Source organism: Solea senegalensis, linkage group LG11 (genome assembly GCF_019176455.1).
Source record: "Solea senegalensis isolate Sse05_10M linkage group LG11, IFAPA_SoseM_1, whole genome shotgun sequence".
NCBI classification, from domain to species: Eukaryota; Metazoa; Chordata; class Actinopteri; order Pleuronectiformes; family Soleidae; genus Solea; species Solea senegalensis.
The window spans coordinates 6,842,416-6,865,095 of record NC_058031.1 but is presented as its reverse complement, the minus strand read 5'-3'; the positions used below and the strand labels follow the sequence as shown (position 1 = coordinate 6,865,095).

Below are 22,680 nucleotides of genomic sequence, written 5' to 3'. Positions count from 1 at the left end.
ACTGCAGGCCTCTCCCACAGTGGTCATATCATCCACCCCTTTATTAGTCTGGCTCTGTGGATGAAGCCAGGTTACTGCTGGTTTGTGTAGCTATTCGTCTTAGGACACTGCAGTGACTTCCATCCGTTTGGACAGCCCGAACAAAGCATGATCCCTAACCTTAGCCATAACTAGTTAAAGGAATACTACACCAATTTATATTTGTATTTGTACTAGAATAGGGGTAGTATTTTTGAAAAGTTGTGCTTCCCAACCTCAGTTTCCCCTGAGTCGAGAAATTTCCTCATTCTTTTCTTTGTTACGTGCCCACCAGTGACACTTGGTCCTGTTAGCGTAACTGTTAGCAAAGATGGCGGACACTGTTTACATTCTGAGAATGAGGTCCCGTCCCCCTACGAGTGGGTCTAAAAAGCGTTGCAGTTTCAAGCCTCGGACCAAGTGTCACTGGTCACAAAAAAAGAAGATATTTCTCGACTGAGGGGAAACTGAGGTTGGGAAACACAACTTTTCAAAAATACTTCCCCTATTCTAGTAATACAAAGCTAAATGCAAATCGGTGAAGTATTCCTTTAATGCAGTGGTTCTCTATTATTTTCTGTCATGCCCCAGAGGACAGAAATGTTTTCCGTCCCCGACACCTCACCAGGGGTGCCCGCCCCACTAGAAGTACTGCTTTAATGTATGCACACACAGTACCAGTGTAGTTCCATAGGGTAGAGAGAATATGAGGGGTTGGAGATGCTGGATGAATATTATTTCTATTATTATCTGAATCCTGTGCTCCTAATTTAGCACCTTTGTGTTTCATACATTTTTTTGGTGAAACACTTGAGAGGATTTAAATGTGCAGAACAGTGTGTAGCTCTGGAGCATATGGAACAGTGCCAAGCAGCAGCGAATCAGTTATGCTCAAGGCACATAGAAATAATTCATTGCAGTGCTCTGAAAGCATTTGAGGCAGGGGTGCAACACAGAAGAGATTTCCTACGTCGAGCGCTCGGGTCGAGTTATTATTTCACATTGAATGAAAGAGTTCTGAAAGTGGACAGCAACTCTGACCGTCCGGTGCAAACGTGGTGTGCAGTTGGAAACATGATGTCAAGAGAGCACGACATTGCTGTTTATATCCCACTCGTCGACATAAGTGGGAGTTCGTAGGAGCTGCGACAGGAAACAAACACGTATCATCTTCGATGTCCACTGGAAGTTGCTCTCTCTGTTGTTTATTCAGTGTTTCAGAAAACCTCTCCTCTCTCTTTTCAGGATCCTGCGGTGAAGCCCACTGCCTCGTCTCTTCACATTCTGCCTGCTTGAAGGAGAACCATATGCACCCAAGTGATTCTGGAGAAGAGGAGACCTTGTTTTGAGAATTCTGTGGACTCAGTCTCGGCTCGGCTGCTTTGTTGACTTACTGCATGTAGCCTCCACTGTAAGGTGCAGCAAGAGACACAAAACACAAAGGGTAAAAGAAGAAAGGGTAAGAGATTAAGAGAGCAAGGCAGCATAATTAGTATTACCCAGTTTTGTGTCGAAGCCAGAGACCATGAGAGGTGACTTCTGAAGATGACTGTGCTCTGAAGAATAACACAACTAACCTTCAGGACATTTGCATATGCATGCCCTTTATGCGCACGCACACCTCTTTCATTTTCAAAGGGCTTAAATTTGTATTTGGATGCTGATTTAGCCTTTCATTATGACTCTGCGAGGAGGCATTGAGAGAGTGTGGATTGGCTGCTGTAGAGGGGTTTGCTCCAGGCTATTGCTGCTGGCTTGTTATTTCCTGATCGCCTTGGCAGCCAAACCGAAAATGCCGGGCCACACACACCTCAATTCAATACGCATTGATGGGGACATATCTCTGGGTGGACTGTTCCCAGTGCATGCGAGAGGGAATGATGGCAAAGCCTGTGGGGAGCTGAAGAAGGAGAAAGGGATCCATAGGCTAGAGGCCATGTTATTTGCTCTGGATAGAATCAATAATGACAATGAGCTGCTGCCTAATATCACTCTGGGGGCACGTATCCTGGACACCTGTTCCCGGGACACCCATGCGCTGGAACAGTCGCTGACTTTTGTTCAGGCGCTGATTGAGAAAGACTCGACTGATGTCAAGTGTCTCAGCGGAGGGCCGCCCATCATCACTAAGCCTGAGAGAGTGGTGGGAGTGATTGGTGCATCTGCCAGCTCTGTGTCAATCATGGTAGCCAACATTTTGCGTCTCTTCAAGGTCAGTTTCTGCTACAGCACTTACTGTATCTCTGTTACACAACTACCCTGCAACACACTGTCATTTTGAACTTAGACTTCCATTTGCTATGCAGTATACTGTACATCACTTCATATGAACAACACAAAAAGTTTGAATCTTAAGGTCTTTGCACACCGGACGCAGGGGGAATAGTGACACCCCCTCCCTGGCACGTCAAATTATGAGGACGAGGGGGAAAAAAAAACACACTGACCGTGTGTGTCAAGCGATCCATTGTAAGTCATCGACAAGACACGCTCCGAATAAATAACAGTCGCAGTTTTGCATAGGTGAAATGACATCACGGCCATCATTTGCACGGAAAAAAAAACCTGCATCCGAGACTGATCACACTAACACAGGGAAGGGGAAGAAGTTGTGTAACTCTGCAGGGCACACAAACTGAATGATTCCTGCAGTCTCATTAAAAAACAGCTGATACCCCAGGCGTGGTATGACAGAACATTTTAGTGGTTTTGGTACAATGTATTTTTAATACCATGGAACACCTTCAATCCAGTGATTGACCCATGCATAAATCACATGTACAGCACACTTTTGTTCAGCGTTTTCTGTTCATGTTCTCATTGTCTTTCTTTTTTTTACCTTTTCTTACATCACATCATTTTGCGTCACATTTTCGCATGTCCAGAGACGTGGGCACCGATCATTACACCATAACTCTTCTCACTAATGACATTCATTTGCGAGGAGTCTTTACAGTTTTTCCTTCTTCTAATTAATTCAGAGAAACTATGCCTGGCACCACTGAGCTCACTGCAAAGGTATAAATGAGATCAAGACATATGACAGGACTAGCAATACCTGCTCGGTGCTGTCAAACCAAACTACAGGACGCAAGCAAATTAATAAGCATAAGGACTGAGTCAAAACAGCTTGTCTTTTACTTTGTACTGTCACAATATTTATGCCAGAGTACATGCAGTATAATAGGCTGTGGTTATACACACTGTATAGTTTAAACCTAGCATTAAACATATACAGATGCAGGACTCATCATTATAATTTTTATGATGTGGAGATACTATAGGATGGCTCTAGCTCGGCAATAATTCAAACCATAATTATACTATGAATTGTATTATATTAATGTATATCATTTCCTTTGCAATTGCAATAAAACTAAAGTTCAATACATCAAAATGATGTGCATGAATTGTGCATAAGAACAGTATGCTGTATGTTCTTTTTTTTTCAAATTTGCCATATCCCCAAAGCCCTAGGATGTCTGATCATCCAGTGCAATGAGCATGAGTAAAAGGAGACAACTGGGTGAAGAAGACAGAGTAATTGAGGGATAGAGAGCATGTGCCTGTAAATCAAAAGGGTAATCAAAGAGTAAGCCGATTAATTAAAGTGAAATAATAAATATGAGTTATATATTTCAATTAAAACGCCAGAATGAAGTCAAACAGTCTGATGTTGACGGGGAGGTTGTTTCAGAGGAAGGGTTCATGAGAGGGAAAAGGCTCTGCAGGCTGTTGACTTCTTTTCACTCTGACGACAAAAGCCTTGTATCCTGAGTGAAGCGCTCGGGGTGGACTATAAGGTTTAATAAGGTAACGAGATCAGAGCGCTTTCAAGGGGTCTATCCATTTAGGGTTTTGTATGTTACTTGTTCAAATGAATGTCTGGATTTTTCCATCCACTTTTTTCAGACGAGCAAGGTCTATAATTTGATAAAGGCTGAAGGGTAATTGGTTTTTTTCTTAAAGATACAGCTGAGGATCAGTAGTGGGACTTAATGTATTATTATATACTTAATATTATTATTATTAGTGCAGTATTATTGTTGGAAGCCAAATTGGTTTTCCAATTACATAAGTATTGTGATTTAATAGGTATCACAGCAGGTGAAATGCAGATTGACACGTTTCATAAAGATAATTAATATATTTCTAGGCTGTTGGTTTCTCATGACTCTTTCTGTACGATGTCGGAGACTAAGACACATAGAAAAGCCAATCAAACTACACACATCTATTGAACAACATCAATGCCAGGCAAAAAGTAGATGCTTTTCCACTTTTCCTGTTACTAACCCATTTTCCTTTTAGTGTCAGAAAATATTACAACATGGTTGGAGATTCCAAGTCATGAAGAATACAATATGTGGCATTTTCTCTGTTCACATTGGCTTAATCTTTTAAAATGACCCTTGATGACGAGGCCCCAATCACCTACTGTGCCATTGATTCAACAATGTCTCACTAGTCTGGGGTTGACTGCGCAACAAAGGGAAAACAGTACAATGCATCACTTCACAAGCCTAAGTGAAATGTCACAAGTCAACCAGAATAAGTACTGCTGCTACTTTTTTAGATGAATTGTGTGACAAAAGGATAGCATCAGTATCAAGGCACCCATCCATTATCTACCACTTTACCACAGCTTTACCACAGAGGGAGACGGAGTCAATCCCAGCTGACATAGGCAGGGTAAGGGACAGGTCTCCAGTCAATAGCGGGGCCAGTGTACAGAGACAAACAATACAATCCATTAACCTGATCCCCAATTCTGAATGCTTTTGGACTGTGTGAGGAGGCTGTAGTACCTGAGAGAACATGTAAACACTCCACACAGAATGGTCGAATTGGGATGCAAACCAGTGACCATTTTGCTGTGAGGCAACGATACAAGCCACTGGTCCACCATGTGACGCATAACGGAACAAATGCCCCATTTCTTCTGGTGCCCTGCAGACTAGTCATGGAAATGTGCATTCTTATTATCCTCACTACAACTAACAGGAGGTTCGTTATGAAGCTCACACAAGAGGTGTCTCAAAAGATGTTTGACACCTTAAATGAGTCTCCTCTCTGTACTGGTGAAAATAGACTTAATTACATCAAACTTGGACTGAGTGCCACAAAATCTGAAATGTTATAACAAACAAACCTGTTAAGCCGCTGGAAACATTGTGAGCCACCGAATCCTGTTGAAGTCTAACTCAGTTTCGTCTATGAATGGCATTGGGCTATATCATGCAATACCTGGCAAAAAGATGTGTGAGCAGAGTGCAACTCAGATTCTGTTATGCCTTTGATGATCCAAAGCAGAGATCCTTTTTATAGGACAATGGCTTTAAAGGAATCTGTGGGTCTGAACACCCTCTATGACAGAACCTCCAGAAACTCCAAAATCCTGCTGAGGAATTGAGAAAAGTATTAAAGTAAGGTGCCACTTCACTCCATAATGGGAACACTTTATTTCAAAAGGAAGAGCTAAAAAAAAAAAACCCTGTTTACATGCCACTTGTGTCGAGAGATAGCTGACACACTTTGATATCTGGTACTGACAAAATGACTCTAGCAGATGCAACAATACACAACTTGAGACTTTGTCAATGTCTTTGGCTGGTCATGCAAGCATTGGACGTGCCTTTACTGGATACAATCCTACCATCTACTGTCTTTGCTTGGCATGAAAAACAAATTGAGAGAGATTAAAAGCAACCATCAGTTGAGCATGTTCTACTTATCACAGCACTTCTCCAGAACAACCATGAGCTAATCCCGTGTCACTGCCTCTGCCGTGGCATCACATGAAAGGAGAGAAAGGCAAAGAATGATTAATGGAGCAATTGCAATTAAATGCACCAAGGATAGCATGTATTAAACACATAATCCCGGCTTTATCAGTGAGAAGTGTGACTATTGACATTGAAAATTGAAATTTGAAAAGTAAACCCAATGCTTTGGTCATGGTGATGTTTTAATTTGTAGGAAGTAATTAAATAAAGCCATAACCTGGAAAACACAAAGTTGTTTCACCATCTACATGTGAAACTATTACTATCTAACTTGGATAAGGCTCAACATAATTTGCAGACATTTCCGACACAGCACTGCAATGGAACACCTCCAATAATCTCCCAAACCATATTCAAATAACACCTCACAGAATAGACACGAAACGTATTGCAAACAAAAATCTATCACGGTAGAGGCCACCTTTTTTTCCCAAGCATTGCTCTTTAGGAATTTATTACTGTGGTATTTCAAATAAACTTTAGTAGAGAACTGGGAAGCTTTGAAAGCCTTTAATCCATTTATCTTCTGTTTTTGTACTTGACGAGCAGAGTCTTAGTCATGAATCACACACTTGGAGAATCAAGAAGCCGCGTAAATATGATTTGTATGGGAGCAGGAGAGGCCCCAGGTGAAAACAATAATAGAGGCTTTTATACTTTTAATAGCATTAACACAGCAGGTCACAGGATAATATTGCACACGGATAAGTTAAACCCTCTACTTTACTTTGTTAATTTACTGTAGCGCACCAGATGCATATCGCTCATGGCTTCGGTTGGTTTGAGCCCTTGTTTCTATTATTTCAGGGTTTAATCTTTGAACATGTTCAAATGTTCCCTGTGTGCTCAATACTGGGTGCGGCAGTGGCTCACTTGTAGAGTGAGTTGTCCTCCAACTGTAAAGTTCCTCAAGACCAGGGGGACCCACTGCCCTGCATGTTAGAGATGCTTCCCTGCTCCGACATACCTGATCAGCTCATCGGCAAGCGCTGCAGAAGCCTGATAACAACCCATTCATTTGAATCAGGTGTGTTGGAGTTTGGGTATCTTTTAAAACATGCAGGGCAGTGAGTCACCAAGACCAGGATTGAGAAACCCATGCCGATGTGTCCCAGGGCAGGACACTTTAGCCCCAAGTTGCTCCTGACAGCAGCTGTGAGAATGACTGAGTGAATGGGTGACTGGCAAAACTGTACTGTACATAAATATTGACTATTTCTACCATCTTCTGTTTTCATTACTCGTATCATATGCTATTTCACCTGATTGCATTGCTTGACCCTGCTATTTTGTTTCACGTGATTGTTACCTTTGTGGTAAAATCAATTTACTTCAGGTAAAAACTTTTTATTTAATGGGTAAAAGTGTTGCCAGACAATGTCAAACTACAGCAGAAAAATGTACCCATAATTTATCTAAGGCCTCAAGCGCCATTAAAATGCAGACTAGGGGAGTGTTATAGTGTGGTGGTCACTTAGTTGGCCAAGTTTTAATTTCCTCCCCAGCTCAGGTGGAAATGCTTTAACATCTTGTGGCTTATAGGAACACAATTATGCTCATTCCCTGGCAGTTGCCCAAAGGCATTGTGGGAAATATAGGTAATTACTCACTACAGCAGCAAAAGATGAGTCAGGTTGAGGAAGAGAGGTTACACTCAAAGACAGTTCACTCAATATCGATAGGACACAGAAATATACACATGGCATCTAACAATAACAATGGGGATTTTTGCTTTTACCATGTGTAATGATGATCACAGTGACCTTTGCCTTTGAATAAATGCAATGTACGTAAATGTCCTACTGTGTGGAATAGCAGTCCCAGCACAAACCACTCTGCTGCAATTAAACCCAATCATCTGCACTTGCTGCAAGGATAGCGACGAAGGAAAGGATGAGCTCTCACATGGCATTGCTCAGAGGATTCTTGTTATTTTCTCCATCATTAAAGTCACATAATAAAGCCATAAGCAGGACTCCCTTGAGTGGCGGGGAGGCTTTCACTACCTGCCACTTCCCCCTAATAACCACAGAAGTCAGGGTCAGCTTCCTTCAACATTTCAACCCATTTCTTTTTCTCAGCCGAGCTACTGGGTTGAAGCTAAGCTGATGATGACAAGGTAATTTTTTATTTGTATATGCCGTTTCCTAATTAGTGTGTGAACCATTTTTTTTTGCATTGTGGCTTCATGTTTACTGGATGGTTGTGATTCTTTGTTGTTCCTTTTTCACTGCAATTTTCTGTATGAGTTGCCTTATCAAATTCTAACATTTGTTTGATGACAAGCATGCAAATTGGACGCAGTGTGCCGTCATATGTATATATATATATATATATATGTATATAAAAACACCATTACCATAATTTTGGAACTAATACTGCTTGCAATCCTCGCGAGACAAGAACCTGTTTTCTGACTATAATGTAATTGGATTCATGTTTGCAATTGTCAGCTCCTTACTCTGAGCTTTTCCTTATCGTCTTTACAGTTTTAGAGAGACTGCGGCCAAAGTGTTTACTCAGCACTTCAGAGCAGGCAAGATTCCATCCCCATGGTGTGTCATGAATATTTTACTATATTGTTACGTAATTTACGCCCTGGGATTGAGGTTGAAAGCGCCCTCTCTACAATCCCACATCACTGGTCCAGCTCTTGGTCCGTTTTCATCTGTGGGGTTTTTATGCTGCCATATAAGCAGGAGCAAAGAGCACCAGTACTTGAGGTAATTAGTGGTTGGCTGCTTATGATACTCAGGACAGACAGAGTGTAATTAAAGTCACAGGCTTTTGATTGTGTCTCATACAAATCACTGTGTACAGCTTTACTGACTGGCATGAGGGATATGACTGCAGGAGTCAGCAACTGCAGGAGCATGCACTGAGTTTTAGGTATTGAAGCTGACTTGCTGAGACAATCATAAGCTTCCAGACAAAGAGCACGGGCAGCTTCCACACAGCAGCTCTCTAAATTAGGAACAAGCAGGCACAGTCAGTCAGGAGGACTAAGTCTTTCCTCAGTGGAGGAGTAAGCTTGAAACTGTGGAGACAGGTGGAGTGAGGGAGGAGAGCAGAGATGGTAGCTGAGCAGAAAGAGGAGGGTTAACTAGTTGCCTGTTGTGCTGTCTGTGAAACAGAGACCTTGTATATGCCTTTCTCTTCCCTCATTAGACACAGATGCAGAGGCCCTCAGGCACAATGCCTTACTCCCCCTCAGCTTTTCACAGTGTTGTGCCAGAGCTCTTATTGGATTATCCCATCAGCCTACAGTGAAGATGGACTGAAAGCTTTAGAGGCTTTCAAAAATATGCACACAGCTGCATTTTACTTGCACTTGATAATGGTCAATCTATTCATCTGGCTTTAGAGGTATCACTTTCTATCACCATCACTGAATAAAAAAAAAAAACACGGCACCATCAGTATAATACGCCATATGTTGCTTTCATTTAAAGCAAATTTGACAAAAGCACCGATGAGACCCGACACACTGTACAATGTCAAAACTCCATTGATCGGTTTTGTTAAGACCGTGGCTGGTTTGTAGACATAAAGCAAAGTTGTTATGATAAGCGCGTTACATAACAGTGGCTTATCTGCACATCCCACAATCAAAGGCCCCATTCAGACCTGGTATTAGCATGTGCCCTGAGGGATTCCATCACAAGTGGACAACTGTTCAACTGGCTTCACCCACCTTATTCAAATACACACCGACATCATGTCCGCTTGCAAGGAACGAAATGATGATTGTTAACAAGTCTGACTGCACATCGCGTGTCTGTTGTCAGTGTGTGCAGTCAGGTGTCAGGTAGAGTGAAGCTAAAAAACATGAAATAAGATTTTTATTTTAACAATTGATTGTATTTTTAATCAGCCAAAAAGTAAATCATGTGTTGATCAGTGAGAATATTGTGGCAATGGTTACATATTATTAACTGCATGGCCCTGAGAAGTAGAAATAACGTTACGTTGACAATGAGAGGTCTCTAATGCCTCAAACCACCTCCAAATGTGTTTTTGGTGGTTGTTTGCATTTGGTGCATTCAGACACATAGTTAGCACTGTCTGCATGTCATCAGCTCACTCAGGGTGAATACTAATGCCATGTCTGAACAAGGTCATAGAGAAACACTAGCATTCATTGTTTGTCCTATTTTAGCTTAGTTTTGGACTCTAATGTATGTGGCTATAATGAGGCTTCATTCATTTATTTATTCACTCATTCATTGTCTACTGCTTTATCCTCCACATGTGGGTCAGAGGGCCACTGGAGCCGATCCCAGCTGACATGGGGCGAAAGGCCCTGGACAGGTCGCCAGTCCATCATAGCGCCAACATACAGAGACATACACTCACACCTCAGTGTCTGTGGTAGCAAATCCCCCACACATACACAGGGAGAACATGCAAACACCGCACAGAAAGGCCCGCGGTTGGACCGCATCTCAGTCTGATGAGGCTTCTTATCTGACAAACGATCCTCAGCTTGTTATTTAAAATTTTGTTTTCAAATGTCCAAGGATATATTCAGGTGAGAATTCATTCCCCAAAAATGTGGCTGACTTGTTAGTGCTTTATCACAGCTGGGCAGTGCTCCCAAGGTGTGTCCTGTCACCTTCACAGAGTCTCAACACTCTGGAACAGGGCGGTAATTGAGGAGAGGGAGAGAAGTCTAACTCCGAATTGATTCTGACCGAGCTCACTCCCATTCTGTGCACAGTGTAATTTGGTGCACAGTATGCTACGTTAGTTCATTCAGGCAGCCCAGCCTCTGAGACCAGCCCACCCATGCCCAGCAAACCCCATGTTGGTGCTGAAGTCTATACTCCTACACAGTCCAAACAACGCAAACAAACAGGGAAGCGAATCAAATAAATGTCGTTAGAAAACAAGCAATTGTTTTCAGTCCATTCACACACCAGCAGACTTTCTGCAGTTTCATCAGTGCCCCTCAACTTGACTTGTACAACTGAGCACACCAAATCCATGAAGCTGTGTCTCTCAAACCCAGATTGCAGTTGTCCCCCCATCTATCATGCTCTCTCGCTACAGAGGAGCGGCTCTTTTAGCTCAGGATTAGTTCTGACTCACCTCACTTTGCCCACCCAAGCCTGAGTGGTCAATTCCCAGGAGAGTCATGAGGAAGGGCTGCCCAGAGCCATGGGCTTCTTGCTCTTGCTGCTTTGTATCCCCTTTCTCCTGCTGTTTGCAAATCCCCCTGTCTGCAAGACAAAAGTACTGCTGGTAATCACCAGGCAGAGTCGCAAAATGCAAGAGTAGCTGTCCCCCCCAGTGCATTCTCCTTCCCAATATGTTACGTTTCACTCAAATTAATTTCTGGCATTTAATTAGTGTGCACTAACAGGCCTATAGAGAAAACGCTGGCGGGAGAGGGAACATGTCTTTTCTTTTTCAAGTGCTAAACATTACTGTGAAATTCTCAAAGCCAAGTGGCACAGCGAAGAGCACGACTTCAATATCAACCAGGTTTGTTTTTCCCCTTCAGATTATTATTATTGTTGCTCCATGGCTTTGCAGTAATTGTTTGGGGGGGCTGGGACACTTCGCATGGAGGTCAGCTGTGGTGCTTGGACCCGTGCGTTGGCATTATTGCTCAATCGCGCCTCTAATTGAAAGTCGGAATTTTTCAAAGTTGCTTCAATTTTGGCGAAACTTGCCTAGTTTGTTGCCCTCACTCTAAAGTGCCTCCCTGAATGTTTTGAGAATTTTATTTTTTTCCAAACAGGAAGTCGGCCATGTTGGATTTGGCGTCCATCTTGGCAGTTTTTGCACTTTATAAAGGAACAAACTCATCTGAGCATGTTACAGTACAACATAAGTCAAAAACATGTCAATTTGTACTAGACATATCAAAGATGAAAAGTTATCAAAAGGTTTCGAAGATTCAAAAGGGCGTGGCCACAGCAACAACTGGAATTTTGGCAAATTTCTGTTCCTCAAGTGAATGGACTGTTCAGTATCTGCACTCGCTGAGTTACATAGGGCGGATGCGAAGGCCCCTTAATGACTGCGAGTCATACAAGAAGTCCTCGTTATTTATTATTTTTTGGCAGCAACAACTGTATATAAAACATACAAGCAAGAAAAGGACAATGTAATATATGTTGCCACTGTAAAGTTGGCCAAAAATCTTTAAGGATTGTTCTGTCAGCCTAATTCCAGCCAATATACTCAGGCTGCCCAGCAGCAGGGACAAAAGGCTAAGCAGCTTGAACATCATCCAGTCTTTCAGAACACAAGACAACACTAAGGCAGGTACCATGGGAGACACAAAAGGGACTCGCTGTCTGGTCAGAGGCAGTTCAAGCTACAATTCTGAAAAAATGTTAATACCATGTTGTTGATATTGCTGTATAATAACCATATTCAGTATCTTAGCTTATCATATTAGCAGAATAATGTTTTGTGTCAGACTGGTAAGGTTTTCATCAGTTTTGCAGATATTTAATCATAAAGTATTTGACAGTAAAACAACATAAACGGAAGTCTTTGATCATTTAAAAAGTTAGGCATAGCTTTCTCTTTGGATAAATGAAGTCATTTAGTATCATACCCACTTTACTGTCATGACGCAATTTTAGTATTTGAAAGCTATTCTTGGACACTTATATCTTTAGTTTTTGTTTTTGTGTTTTGATTTTGGTCTCTCCAACATTTTGTTCTTTCTCTTCCTAGTCTTCCTCAATGTATACGGTTTTATTCATGGATAATGTATATTGACATTCTGTCCTATTCCTCTTATATGCAAATAAAAAATGGATAAATAAAGGTTTGGTGAGTGCAGTTTGCTGAAAACGAGAGAAAACCACAAGACAAGAAATGCCCCTATTAAATAAATGAATGAATAAATAAATAAATAAATAACCATTGAGCATTAGCTACATTTTTACTTTTGCTGACATTTAATTATAACTTTGTGTAGGTATGTTGGCGAAAACATTAACTCTGTAAAATACTGTGGTTTACCTGGTGCATTTTAGGTCCAAATAAGACAGCACTGGTGTGAGAGGTTTCTATTAATGATTTTCTACATTTATTCTACTCATCTTTCTCTCCAGAAATCATTGTAATTGATCGAACTAATCCCACGCAAAGCATGCTCCAGAGATAGAATTTAGCTTTTTTTTGTCTTGAAACGTGTTAATTCAGTTGATTCATTGATTTGCCTGAGAAAAGTTGGACCATTTAATTTGGGGGAAAAAAAATCAATAATGTTTTTGCTATTACAAAATATTGATTTTTCTAAAATTGAGTTGCCACAAAACAGCATTATTGAAATGGTGCGACTGTGAGTGAGAGTATTTATGAATATGCTAACAAGCAAACATGAGATGAGGAAAAATTACCGTCAAGTGGCTATACATTATTCATTTCTTCCTGCTTTTTTGTACACCATTTGCTCTCACTCTCACTCTCACTCTCGTATACATTTCCCATGATCTCACACCAGCTGGGGTTTTTTTTTTTTAAACTTTTGTTCTCTTTCTACAACCTTGAGCACTCCCACTTGTCTGTATGTGAGCTCATATCTTTAACCAGTGTTGAATGAGACTAACGGCAAATATAGAGACCAAATACAAGTCTTAGAAAATCTCTCCAATTAAAAAATATCTATTAAATCTAATGTATTCTCTTCTACGGGCTAATTATTAGCTCTAGTTTCCCAACTCTGTAAAAACACGATACATACTGACAGCTGTCTATTGGTTACCACCCCATCATCTTGTTTATTTAATCTGCAATCGATAATTATCACGACTTAAGGAGCTTCCATTACAAGCACACACACGCAGCCAAATTAACAAGCTGTAATGGTGTCATATTTACCTCAATATTGTTTACAATATTAAACAAAAATACTTTAGGTAAACCTATTAACTCGTGCGTGTGTTTCAATTTGAGTGAGGTAACATCTCGTGTCGTCCAGTCATTCCTTTCCGACGAGCAGCTGTGTTCCTCGAGCTCTTCCTGTGCAAATCTAACACGTTGTATTTCAGTCACCAGCCTGAGTTGCACATGCTGTGGTAACTGATTAGAGACCAGAGACTTCTTTTTGAACAGAGAATGTACCAATATCCTTCATGTGAGCTGTTCAGAGACCGTTCTATGAATTGTAGCATCTGCATGCGAGGCCCTAAGGCGACGCCAGTGAATAATAGCTGTAGTAAATAACCTGTGTTTGACTCTTCCACCTCGGAACTGCATGAATCCCCGCATGAATCATCAGTCACCTACCCACCCACCAAAAAATAATTGCCAAAGTTCTTGTTACAAAATAATATAGTATAATAATAATTAAATCTGTGGGCAGTTTGAATGATTAAAATAGGTCATATAAAGTATAATTTCCCTATCAAACCATTCCCTTATACCTGTATTTAGTACAGACAATACCTAGATTAAGAATAGTACTATAAAAAAATAAAATAAAACAATAATAGTCATCTTTCATTAAAGCATGAAGCTTTAATGAAACCTTGTTCTTATGAACTGGCGTCTTGCATTTCATTTTAAAGTACTGTTTTGTTTTATCCTGAGGTGCTTTGTATACATCCTTGCTATCTATACTATCTCATATATTATGATTTGTTACAGTTAAACAGGCCGTTTGCCCTCTGCTGTAACATACATACATACGCACAATATCTGGCCGGTCATCTTATCCAGTTTCCGCTGCACCACATCCTCAGAACTCGTTGTTTTTTTGTGTGTTTCATGCTCTCGTCATTATCGGTAAACCATAACCGTGGACTGTATTAAAAAGCTGCTTGTACCGATTATATATGAGGTTGTTATTGGACTCTGGCTGTATAATAATTTGTGTTGCATGTACATGCACGTGCGAGTGTGTGGTCCGGGTGTTACTAACGTTGTAGGGACCTAAATCTGTTTACACAGTCACATTATGGGAACAAAAAGTAAGTCCCCATTATGTAAATGACTACATTTTAAGGTGAAGACATATTTTCAGGTTAGGTTAAGGTTAATTTAAGTTAAGTATAAGGCCAGTAGTAATTATGGCTATGGTCCGAGTAAGTCTCCAGGAAATTAATGTAAGCCAATGTCTGTGTGTATATAGTAATAGGACCTTTTCTGGCATGAACGCTGACCTTGTCCAGACCAGCCGTCCTCATGGAGACCAAATCCTGGTCCTAATCGGACAAAACTGGCTGTTCAAATGAATGGACCTCCTTGAGAGTCCTTTAAAGGATAGCTGTGCGATCCTGTGTGTGTGTGTGTGTCATGTACAAAAATGTGCTGCACTCTCACATCTCAAGCTTATTTTAGTGTTTTCATATAACATGATATCGTCTCAGAGTGGAAAATCACTGCTCTGTTGGACTCCTCAGTGAAATCCTATAAACCGAGATGTGACCTACGGCCTCAGTGGTTTTGCGAGGCACTGGCAGCTCACAACACTGACGCGCGGTAAATGAAAACATCAAGAGTGGCACTTTAAACAAATCAACTATGTCACAGTCCTAATTTTGCTATGCACGCAGACAGAGGATTTACTACTCATATTATTGCCCCTTCCGGTCTTCTATTTTACCCCAGATTTACTGTTGTATGTATGTGTCTTCAATGACACTGCAAAGTCAACAGTACAGATGGTAAATCTGCAAGATCCACACTGACCCCAGGTACTGGAGCATGACCATTACTTAAAGCCTGAGCAGTATCGACATGGAGACGGATACACTGAGTGGATGGACTTGTTCCAGTGTCCTTCAAACGTGTTGTTTCATTAGATTTAAATGATCAGGCAGTTTGTGTGAGAGAAATCAATATCTGTGAAATTGTGGATTAAAATTTCTATTCATTCTGCTATTGATACGACGAGAATATACATTGGTGATAGATCGCGAGTTGAATTTCTATGGTGCCAAACAGTCTGTTTGAGGCCTCAGCAGAAATGTGACCTCACTTTGTCTTTGTTAAACGCGAAGAGATCCCAATTTTTGCAGAAAAGATTTATTGTTATGTGACTCACAAGAGCACTTTGCACTCATTTGTGTCTTGTTCTTCGCAGTGTTTTTCGTCTCCTCTACTAAAAGACATATATACGCCATAAAAAATACATACTGTGGCGAAATGTGGTGCACGCAAAAATTTAAAATAAAATCCTCTTCTCATTCACAGATTAAGTGAGAGCTCTCACAGCATTAGTGGAATCATTCCTTCATTTAGGCAATGCAGTATAGCCAGGAGGGACTTAAGCTAATTACCATCAATTAATGAATGCAGGCAATTATGTCCAATGTGAAGGTGAAACTTAGTTTTACACAAACAGGTTTTACTCTCAGAGGAAATTCATGTATTTTCATATAGTTGGATTAGCTGCACAGCTTGACAGTCAAACTTGAGCCAGGACAGTAATGGTGCTTTTCATGACTCTACGCCACACAGTTTGGTTACCAGGCACATACAGTAGATTTCCACTACTATAGTATCTTTAGTACCTGAACTTAACTAAACTAAACTAAACTGCTGTGATGTTGTTTTATATGCGGCACAAACAAAGAAACGCGTGACGAGCAGTTGTTTTCAGTGTAACTGAATCATTAGAATCAGTTAATTCAAAAAATTAGTTCAGTAGTTCCTGCATGAACACAGCACAGACTTGGTGGAAGGGGTTGTGATGCGGCTCACGGTCGCCGGCTTTGGGGAGTGCTGTCACTAAATACATTGGATTCCTTTGTTAAATATCAAGGCTTTAGAAATGTCCTCGCTAAATCCATCCATCCATCCATCTTCTACTGCTTAATCCTCCACAGGATGATCGTGGGGGCGAGCTGTGCCAATCTCAGCTGACATAGGGCAATAGGCGGGGTCACACCCTGGAGAGTTCGCCAGTCCATCACAGGGACACATAGAGAGAACCACCCACTCTCACACTCACACCTATGGTCAATTTGCAGCGTCACATTTACCTAATCCCTATATATGTATATAATATTGCATGTTTTTGGACTGTGGAAGGAAGCAGGAGAACCCGGAGAAAACTCATGCATACAAGTGGAGTTGTATGTCTTTTTTTGCAAACGCCATACAGAAAGGCCCTTGTTCCGACCGGGTTGCGAACCCGGGTCTTCTTGCTGCAAAGGCAAGAGCGCTTTTCCTTGCTAAATGTTGGAGATTAACAAATGTTTTCAGAATTTTTAAGTCTTTTCACAGTTTGGCGGGCCACACGGTGATGTAGTGGTTAGCACTCTCGCCTTGCAGCGAGAAGACCCGGGTTCGAGCCCCGGTTGGAACAAGGGCCTTTCTGCATGGAGTTTGCATGTTCTCCCTGTGTGTGCGTGGGTTCTCTCCGGGTTCTCCGGCTTCCTCCCACAGTCCAAAAACATGCAATGTGAGGATTAGGTGAATTGGACACTCTAAATTGACCATAGGAGTGAGTGTGAGAGTGAATGGTTGTTTGTCTCTAGCTGTGTGTGGCCCTGCGATGGACTGGCGAACTGTCCAGGGTTTACCCCCCCTATCGCCCGATGTAGCTTAGATACGCACAGCACCCCCCGCGACCCTCTGGTGGAGGATAAAGCGGTTAGTTGATGACTGACTGACTGACTGACTCACAGTTTGGCATCGTTCGGTTTGATTCTTCAGTTTCCATTTGACTCCTGTGACGACACTTGCTGATCAATCAATGGCCGACAGTCTGTTGACGTCACAGTTTAGTATCAGCTCAGTTCACTTGGAACCTCGCTAGAGCAGGTACTAAAAAAAAAAAAGCATCCCTACTGGAAAAGCAAACAAATAAACAGTAGTGATGAGCCGTGCTGAGCTAAGTCGCGCTAGAGCTGTACGGTGTAGTGGCGCATTAATGATCTACTGTAGTATGAAGTCCTGAATTGATTTATACAATTAGCTGCAGTTTGCACCGTTTAAAAAAAGGTGGTTTTAATAACAAAAACAGTCATATTGCACCAGAAAATGCACGCTGCCCGCTTCTCATCTTCTAACAGCATGTGTCTCCTCTAAAACAGATTACCTGTGCAGACAGTGACACTCTCATGTAAAAGCCATTACCATCGACTCGTTGAATACATTACCTGCCAGTGTACTGTTCTCACAGTTAATCAACTGGTCAGTGTTAATGGAGGCATCAGATCCTGACATAGAGACGTTTGGTTATTGTGCAGCCACAGCACAGAGTGCTTTTTCTTCCCTCTACTCTGTTGAATGTTTTAAAAGCACAAAAGCAACCGCTGGTCCAGGCAAAATGACGTTAATATCTTGTCGACTGGGAAAAAAAAAATGACGTGAAAAGTAGCTTCTGCCACAGCCCTGAATCATTTAGGAAGAGCTCAACATTTTTAATGAGTAAACAACGTGATGTGGCAGACTAAACTGTTTTATTGAATTCTCTGCACATGAATAACACTCGCTTCATGCATGAATAGATTCCCGGTAATTTAATGTCACACCGGGACAAATAAATGACACGGACTGCATGTTACATGGAGGAACATAATAAAAAACACTCCTTTGATCTCCACGCAACAACATGAGATAAGTGGAAATGTAATGTATCCACTGGGTTTTTAACATAAAAAAAACAACACCTTTCCTGAGATAATTCCTGGCTACTGAGAACAATCTATAAACCCCACTTCATTTATTGGAGACTCGTAAAGGCAAATAAGATTTCACAGAAACCACTGTGGATTATCTAGAATTACTAGAAATCACCAGCACTCCATAAACAAAAGTTCATCTTTATTCCTGATATTGTTATTGTTGCTGCATTTCACAATTACCAAAGGAAATGTGGTTCTGCCAGTGTGGAGCTCAATCACAGCGTGGTCTTTATGTTATCTATCTATGCTCTGGTGTAGTTTTCTCCCACGCTTCTGTACACTCTCTCTCGAAAGAAGTGATGCTGTCTTCTGATGTTGCTTCTATGGTACTTTGCTAAAGCCCGGCCAACACTAGAGGATAATTGACCCGATCTGACCCTTCTGACAATCATGGGTGCTTTCTGATTTTAGGCTGATTTGAGCAGATTATCTGGCCAAATCATCCTGTCGTGTTAGGGGTTAACAGACGTGATTTCAATGCAGATTTCAATTCAGATGCATCAGTGTCTTCCCAGTTTCAAATTGTAAGCATTAAACATGTGAGTGGGATTGGATTGAACCCTGCAATAACCAATGAGAGCGAGTTCACCGGGAAATGGATATTGCATACTTTTGTTTTGAACAGTAACTAAAACAACCTAAGTAGATTTCGTCTTCAGACATCATCTACAGTTTTGTTGCGTTTTTCAGCCCAAAACATCGCACACACACAACAGCTATTAACTAACAACGTCGATAATGTCTGTTTATATTCTGAAGTCACGTTACAATCATGCAAGTTTCTGTCAGTTTCTGTCCCTGAAATAGTTTAGTGAGTAAACGCCAAGTGGATAGTCCTGCATCTTGACTGGAGTTTTTGCTTTGTCAGGATTAAAACATTTAAAATCAGTTACAAAGTTTGTTGTGTCTGTGGTCTGGCAAATTTTTTTTTAAAATCAAATGAGATTTAAACATCCTGGGACAGGCTTTAGTTATGTGTAATATAGCTGTTTTTTTTAATGTGGCATTACTTGTTCAGACTGCATCCACAAAACTAAATTGGAGCTGCATAGTGAAGGAAACAGCAGCAGTGCTTCAGGGAGCACTTGCTATTGGCAGAGCATGCATTTTCAGTATTGGATGATCACATTAGCAAGAAGCCAAAATTGTGATCATTGTGATAAAATATGACTGTATGTACAGGTTGATTTTTAAAAGTGGTATCCACCTCTGAAAATGTCCATGGTTGCTTCTTCTACGAGTCTCGCTTTACTCACACTGTGTGCTTCTTCCACGTCACCTGCTCCGTCGTGACTTTAAATGTCACAAATGAGAATGTAGCCACAGGCATGAACATCTAAAACACTGCTCTACTGAGACACAGAGAGTCACAAGATGCTGGATGCTTAATCAGCATTGTGTGAACCCAAAAATCTACGCACCACAGTTTTCATGGTTAAATCAAAGAAAAGTGCATGTGCCTACAACCAGTGCAACTAAAGATGGGAATGTATAGCCGTTTCCAGTAGAGAAACAGTAACACATTTTCTGAACCATCAGAATAATATGAATCCAAACTTATCATTTCCTTTTATTGATGCATGCATGTTTTATTATTTTAACTGCACTCTTTGCAACAGTGATGCATTTAGGGGTCATCTTAAAATTGGAGCTACACAAAGTAATCAATGGTTCTGAAAATGCATTCCTATTAGTACCAGGAGGTAACCATTAAAAACTGGAGAAGGGTTGACCAAAACAATTCATCAATTTTGACTTTAAAGCAGTCCTACAACAGTGTGACCTCAGAGTTACCTGACTTACTCTTGTAAATATTTGAATGCTGCTGTCGGTCATTGTGAAAGCAAAATCAGGAGCGTCACCTACAGTATGTATCTTCTTATTTCCATTCGCAGGTCCTACATTTCAAAGATCTGCCTCAGGTGAAAGGCCTGGTCTGCTTACACGCACAGAAGTTAACGGTCTATTGGCATCAGTGTCAAAGCGCACACAGGAATGGCTAGATCGAAACACCCAGGCGATAAGTCTGCACTGCTCACAGACATTAGTGAGACACAGCTTGATTTTGAGCAGGAGAAACTGTGGCATATTCAGCCCACTCGGTTTTCTCATAACCACTGCACACTGTATGGGTTATTGCTGCGTTCACCGCCCCACTTCTCTTTTCTGCAAGTTAAGCTGGAAAAAGGAGTAATAAAATATTTAAAAACCAAACGATTGTGGTTTGCAGAGGAGTGCCTTAATTCCCTCTCCGTAGTTGCACATGCAGGTGTAGGCTGACCTTGATGAAATTCATGATAAAATAACACAACTTGAGGCGAGAGACATGGAGAAGAATGAAAACGAGCTAAGACTTAGTTAAGATCGATTGACTCGGGTAACGTGAGCCAAGCCAAGGAGAGCGGGCAGCCTGCCACTTGTTTACACTCGTTTCAGCTGCTGAGTCTGTGCTGCCAAAAGGTCCCATTGAAGATGTCTCTGAAGGATGGGTTCTAATTAGATTAAGCAATCTCTGTAAATGAAATAATTTGCAATGCCATTTGTGCACCTCAGCACAGTGAGCTGTAAACAGTTGAAATGTTTTAATGCAAGTGCACGGCATCCAAACCTCTGTGTCTACCCATTCAGGTTGATAAAAAGCAGATAGTCAGTATGTTTCCATTCAGTTATGCAGCTCGACTACTGTCCTTGTCCCAGTATGAAGTCTGCTTCTGTTATGCCAGGTGGCCCCACTTTCATTGTGGTAGTAGTGGTGGTTTTAGTTGTTAGTTTTTTGAGCACCGTTCAGAGTCTTCCTACCATCCAAGAATGTTAAAATATTTAATTCTTGAAGATGACGAAGCATAAAAATGTCCCAGCCTGGAATTCTCCATGTTTTTCTCTGTGTTGTCTTTTTGTTCTTGTTCTGTGTACTGGCTTCTATAGATTTCAGGTCACAGCTCAGGGGAGTCTGACTTTAAGAAATGTAATTATGTGTATATATATATATATATATACATACATATATATATATATATATATATATATATATATATACATACATATATATATATACATATATATATATATATATACATACATATATATATATACATACATATATATATATATATATACATACATATATATATACATATATATATATATATATATATATACATACATATATATATATACATACATATATATATATATATACATACATATATATATATACATATATATATACATATATATATACATATATATATACATATATATAGATATACACATATATATATATCTATATATAAAAAAGGAGAAGCAAATGACAGAGAAAAACAAAGTTATTCTTACAGACTGGAGCTTTAAGACAAAGAGAGAGCAACAGCTGGTGTATGGACTCTTTTGGCCTTTTATCATTTAGTCAATCCTGTCCAGCACCCAGTGTTTATGAAATTTGGATGTGTGAACATTTTAACACTTTAAAATCACTCCAGCATGAGACAATTTTGAGATGGTGGTGATGTGGTTACATTGATCATGCAAGTGTTTTACAACTGTGTTATGTTCTACTTACTAGTAGTTTAAATTTAGAAAATCTTTTTTATGACATCTTTTTTATGGTCATCTTTTTTTTTTTTAATTTAGGGAGAACTTTTTAATAGCTTTATAACAGACAATTAAGTTGTCCTCAGGGATTTCTCAGAGGAGAGTCAAATCACATCAGGACATTTAGAACTTAGCCTAGATTTTAGAGTTTGTGCAGGACAAGACGCGCTCTACATATCTAAAGTAGAGGAGAAACTTTGGGGACTGAGCTTTCTATATTACTGGAATGTTTTTTTTTATACCGATCTTGTTCATTTGATTTTGGTCATTCTATGCACATCCAATGGGGGTACAGCCAAAGCACACAGATCAATAGTGCAGTCAAAGGCTTTAAAAGCTGGCAGGATGAATAGATGGCAGAGAGCTTTGAATTATTCAGTGGTGCTGTGAATTTGTCAGTCTCTTTTTGCGCTGACCGGAGAGTTTATGCTGCTACGTTCTAAACAGCAAAGATGGAGATGTAAAATATCAGATGCTTCGCTAATCATAGCTTGTCATGTGTGAAGTTGCAACTTGGAAAAAAATCATCACGGACGACAGTATGATGAGGATTATCAATATAAGAAACACTCTTTGAGAATAACAAGGAAATAATCCAGGCATTCATACAATTCAGTTTAAATCAATCACATGGGACTATTGTGTCTCGTATGCAAAACAGGCCTGTGGCGAAACTGCAC

The 22,680-nt window shown here is 40.6% G+C and overlaps 1 protein-coding gene across 2 annotated transcripts in view; it reads left to right on the top strand.

Moving 5' to 3' along the window:
* grm4 (glutamate receptor, metabotropic 4) overlaps positions 1-22,680 on the top strand; it is a 168,486-nt gene that overhangs the window by 47,412 nt on the left and 98,394 nt on the right. For both annotated transcript variants that reach the window (XM_044039431.1, XM_044039432.1), the window contains exon 2: positions 1,264-2,230. In XM_044039431.1, coding sequence (XP_043895366.1) covers positions 1,697-2,230 — 534 coding nt within the window. In that variant the 5' untranslated portion in view covers positions 1,264-1,696. The remainder of the gene's footprint in view (positions 1-1,263; positions 2,231-22,680) is intronic.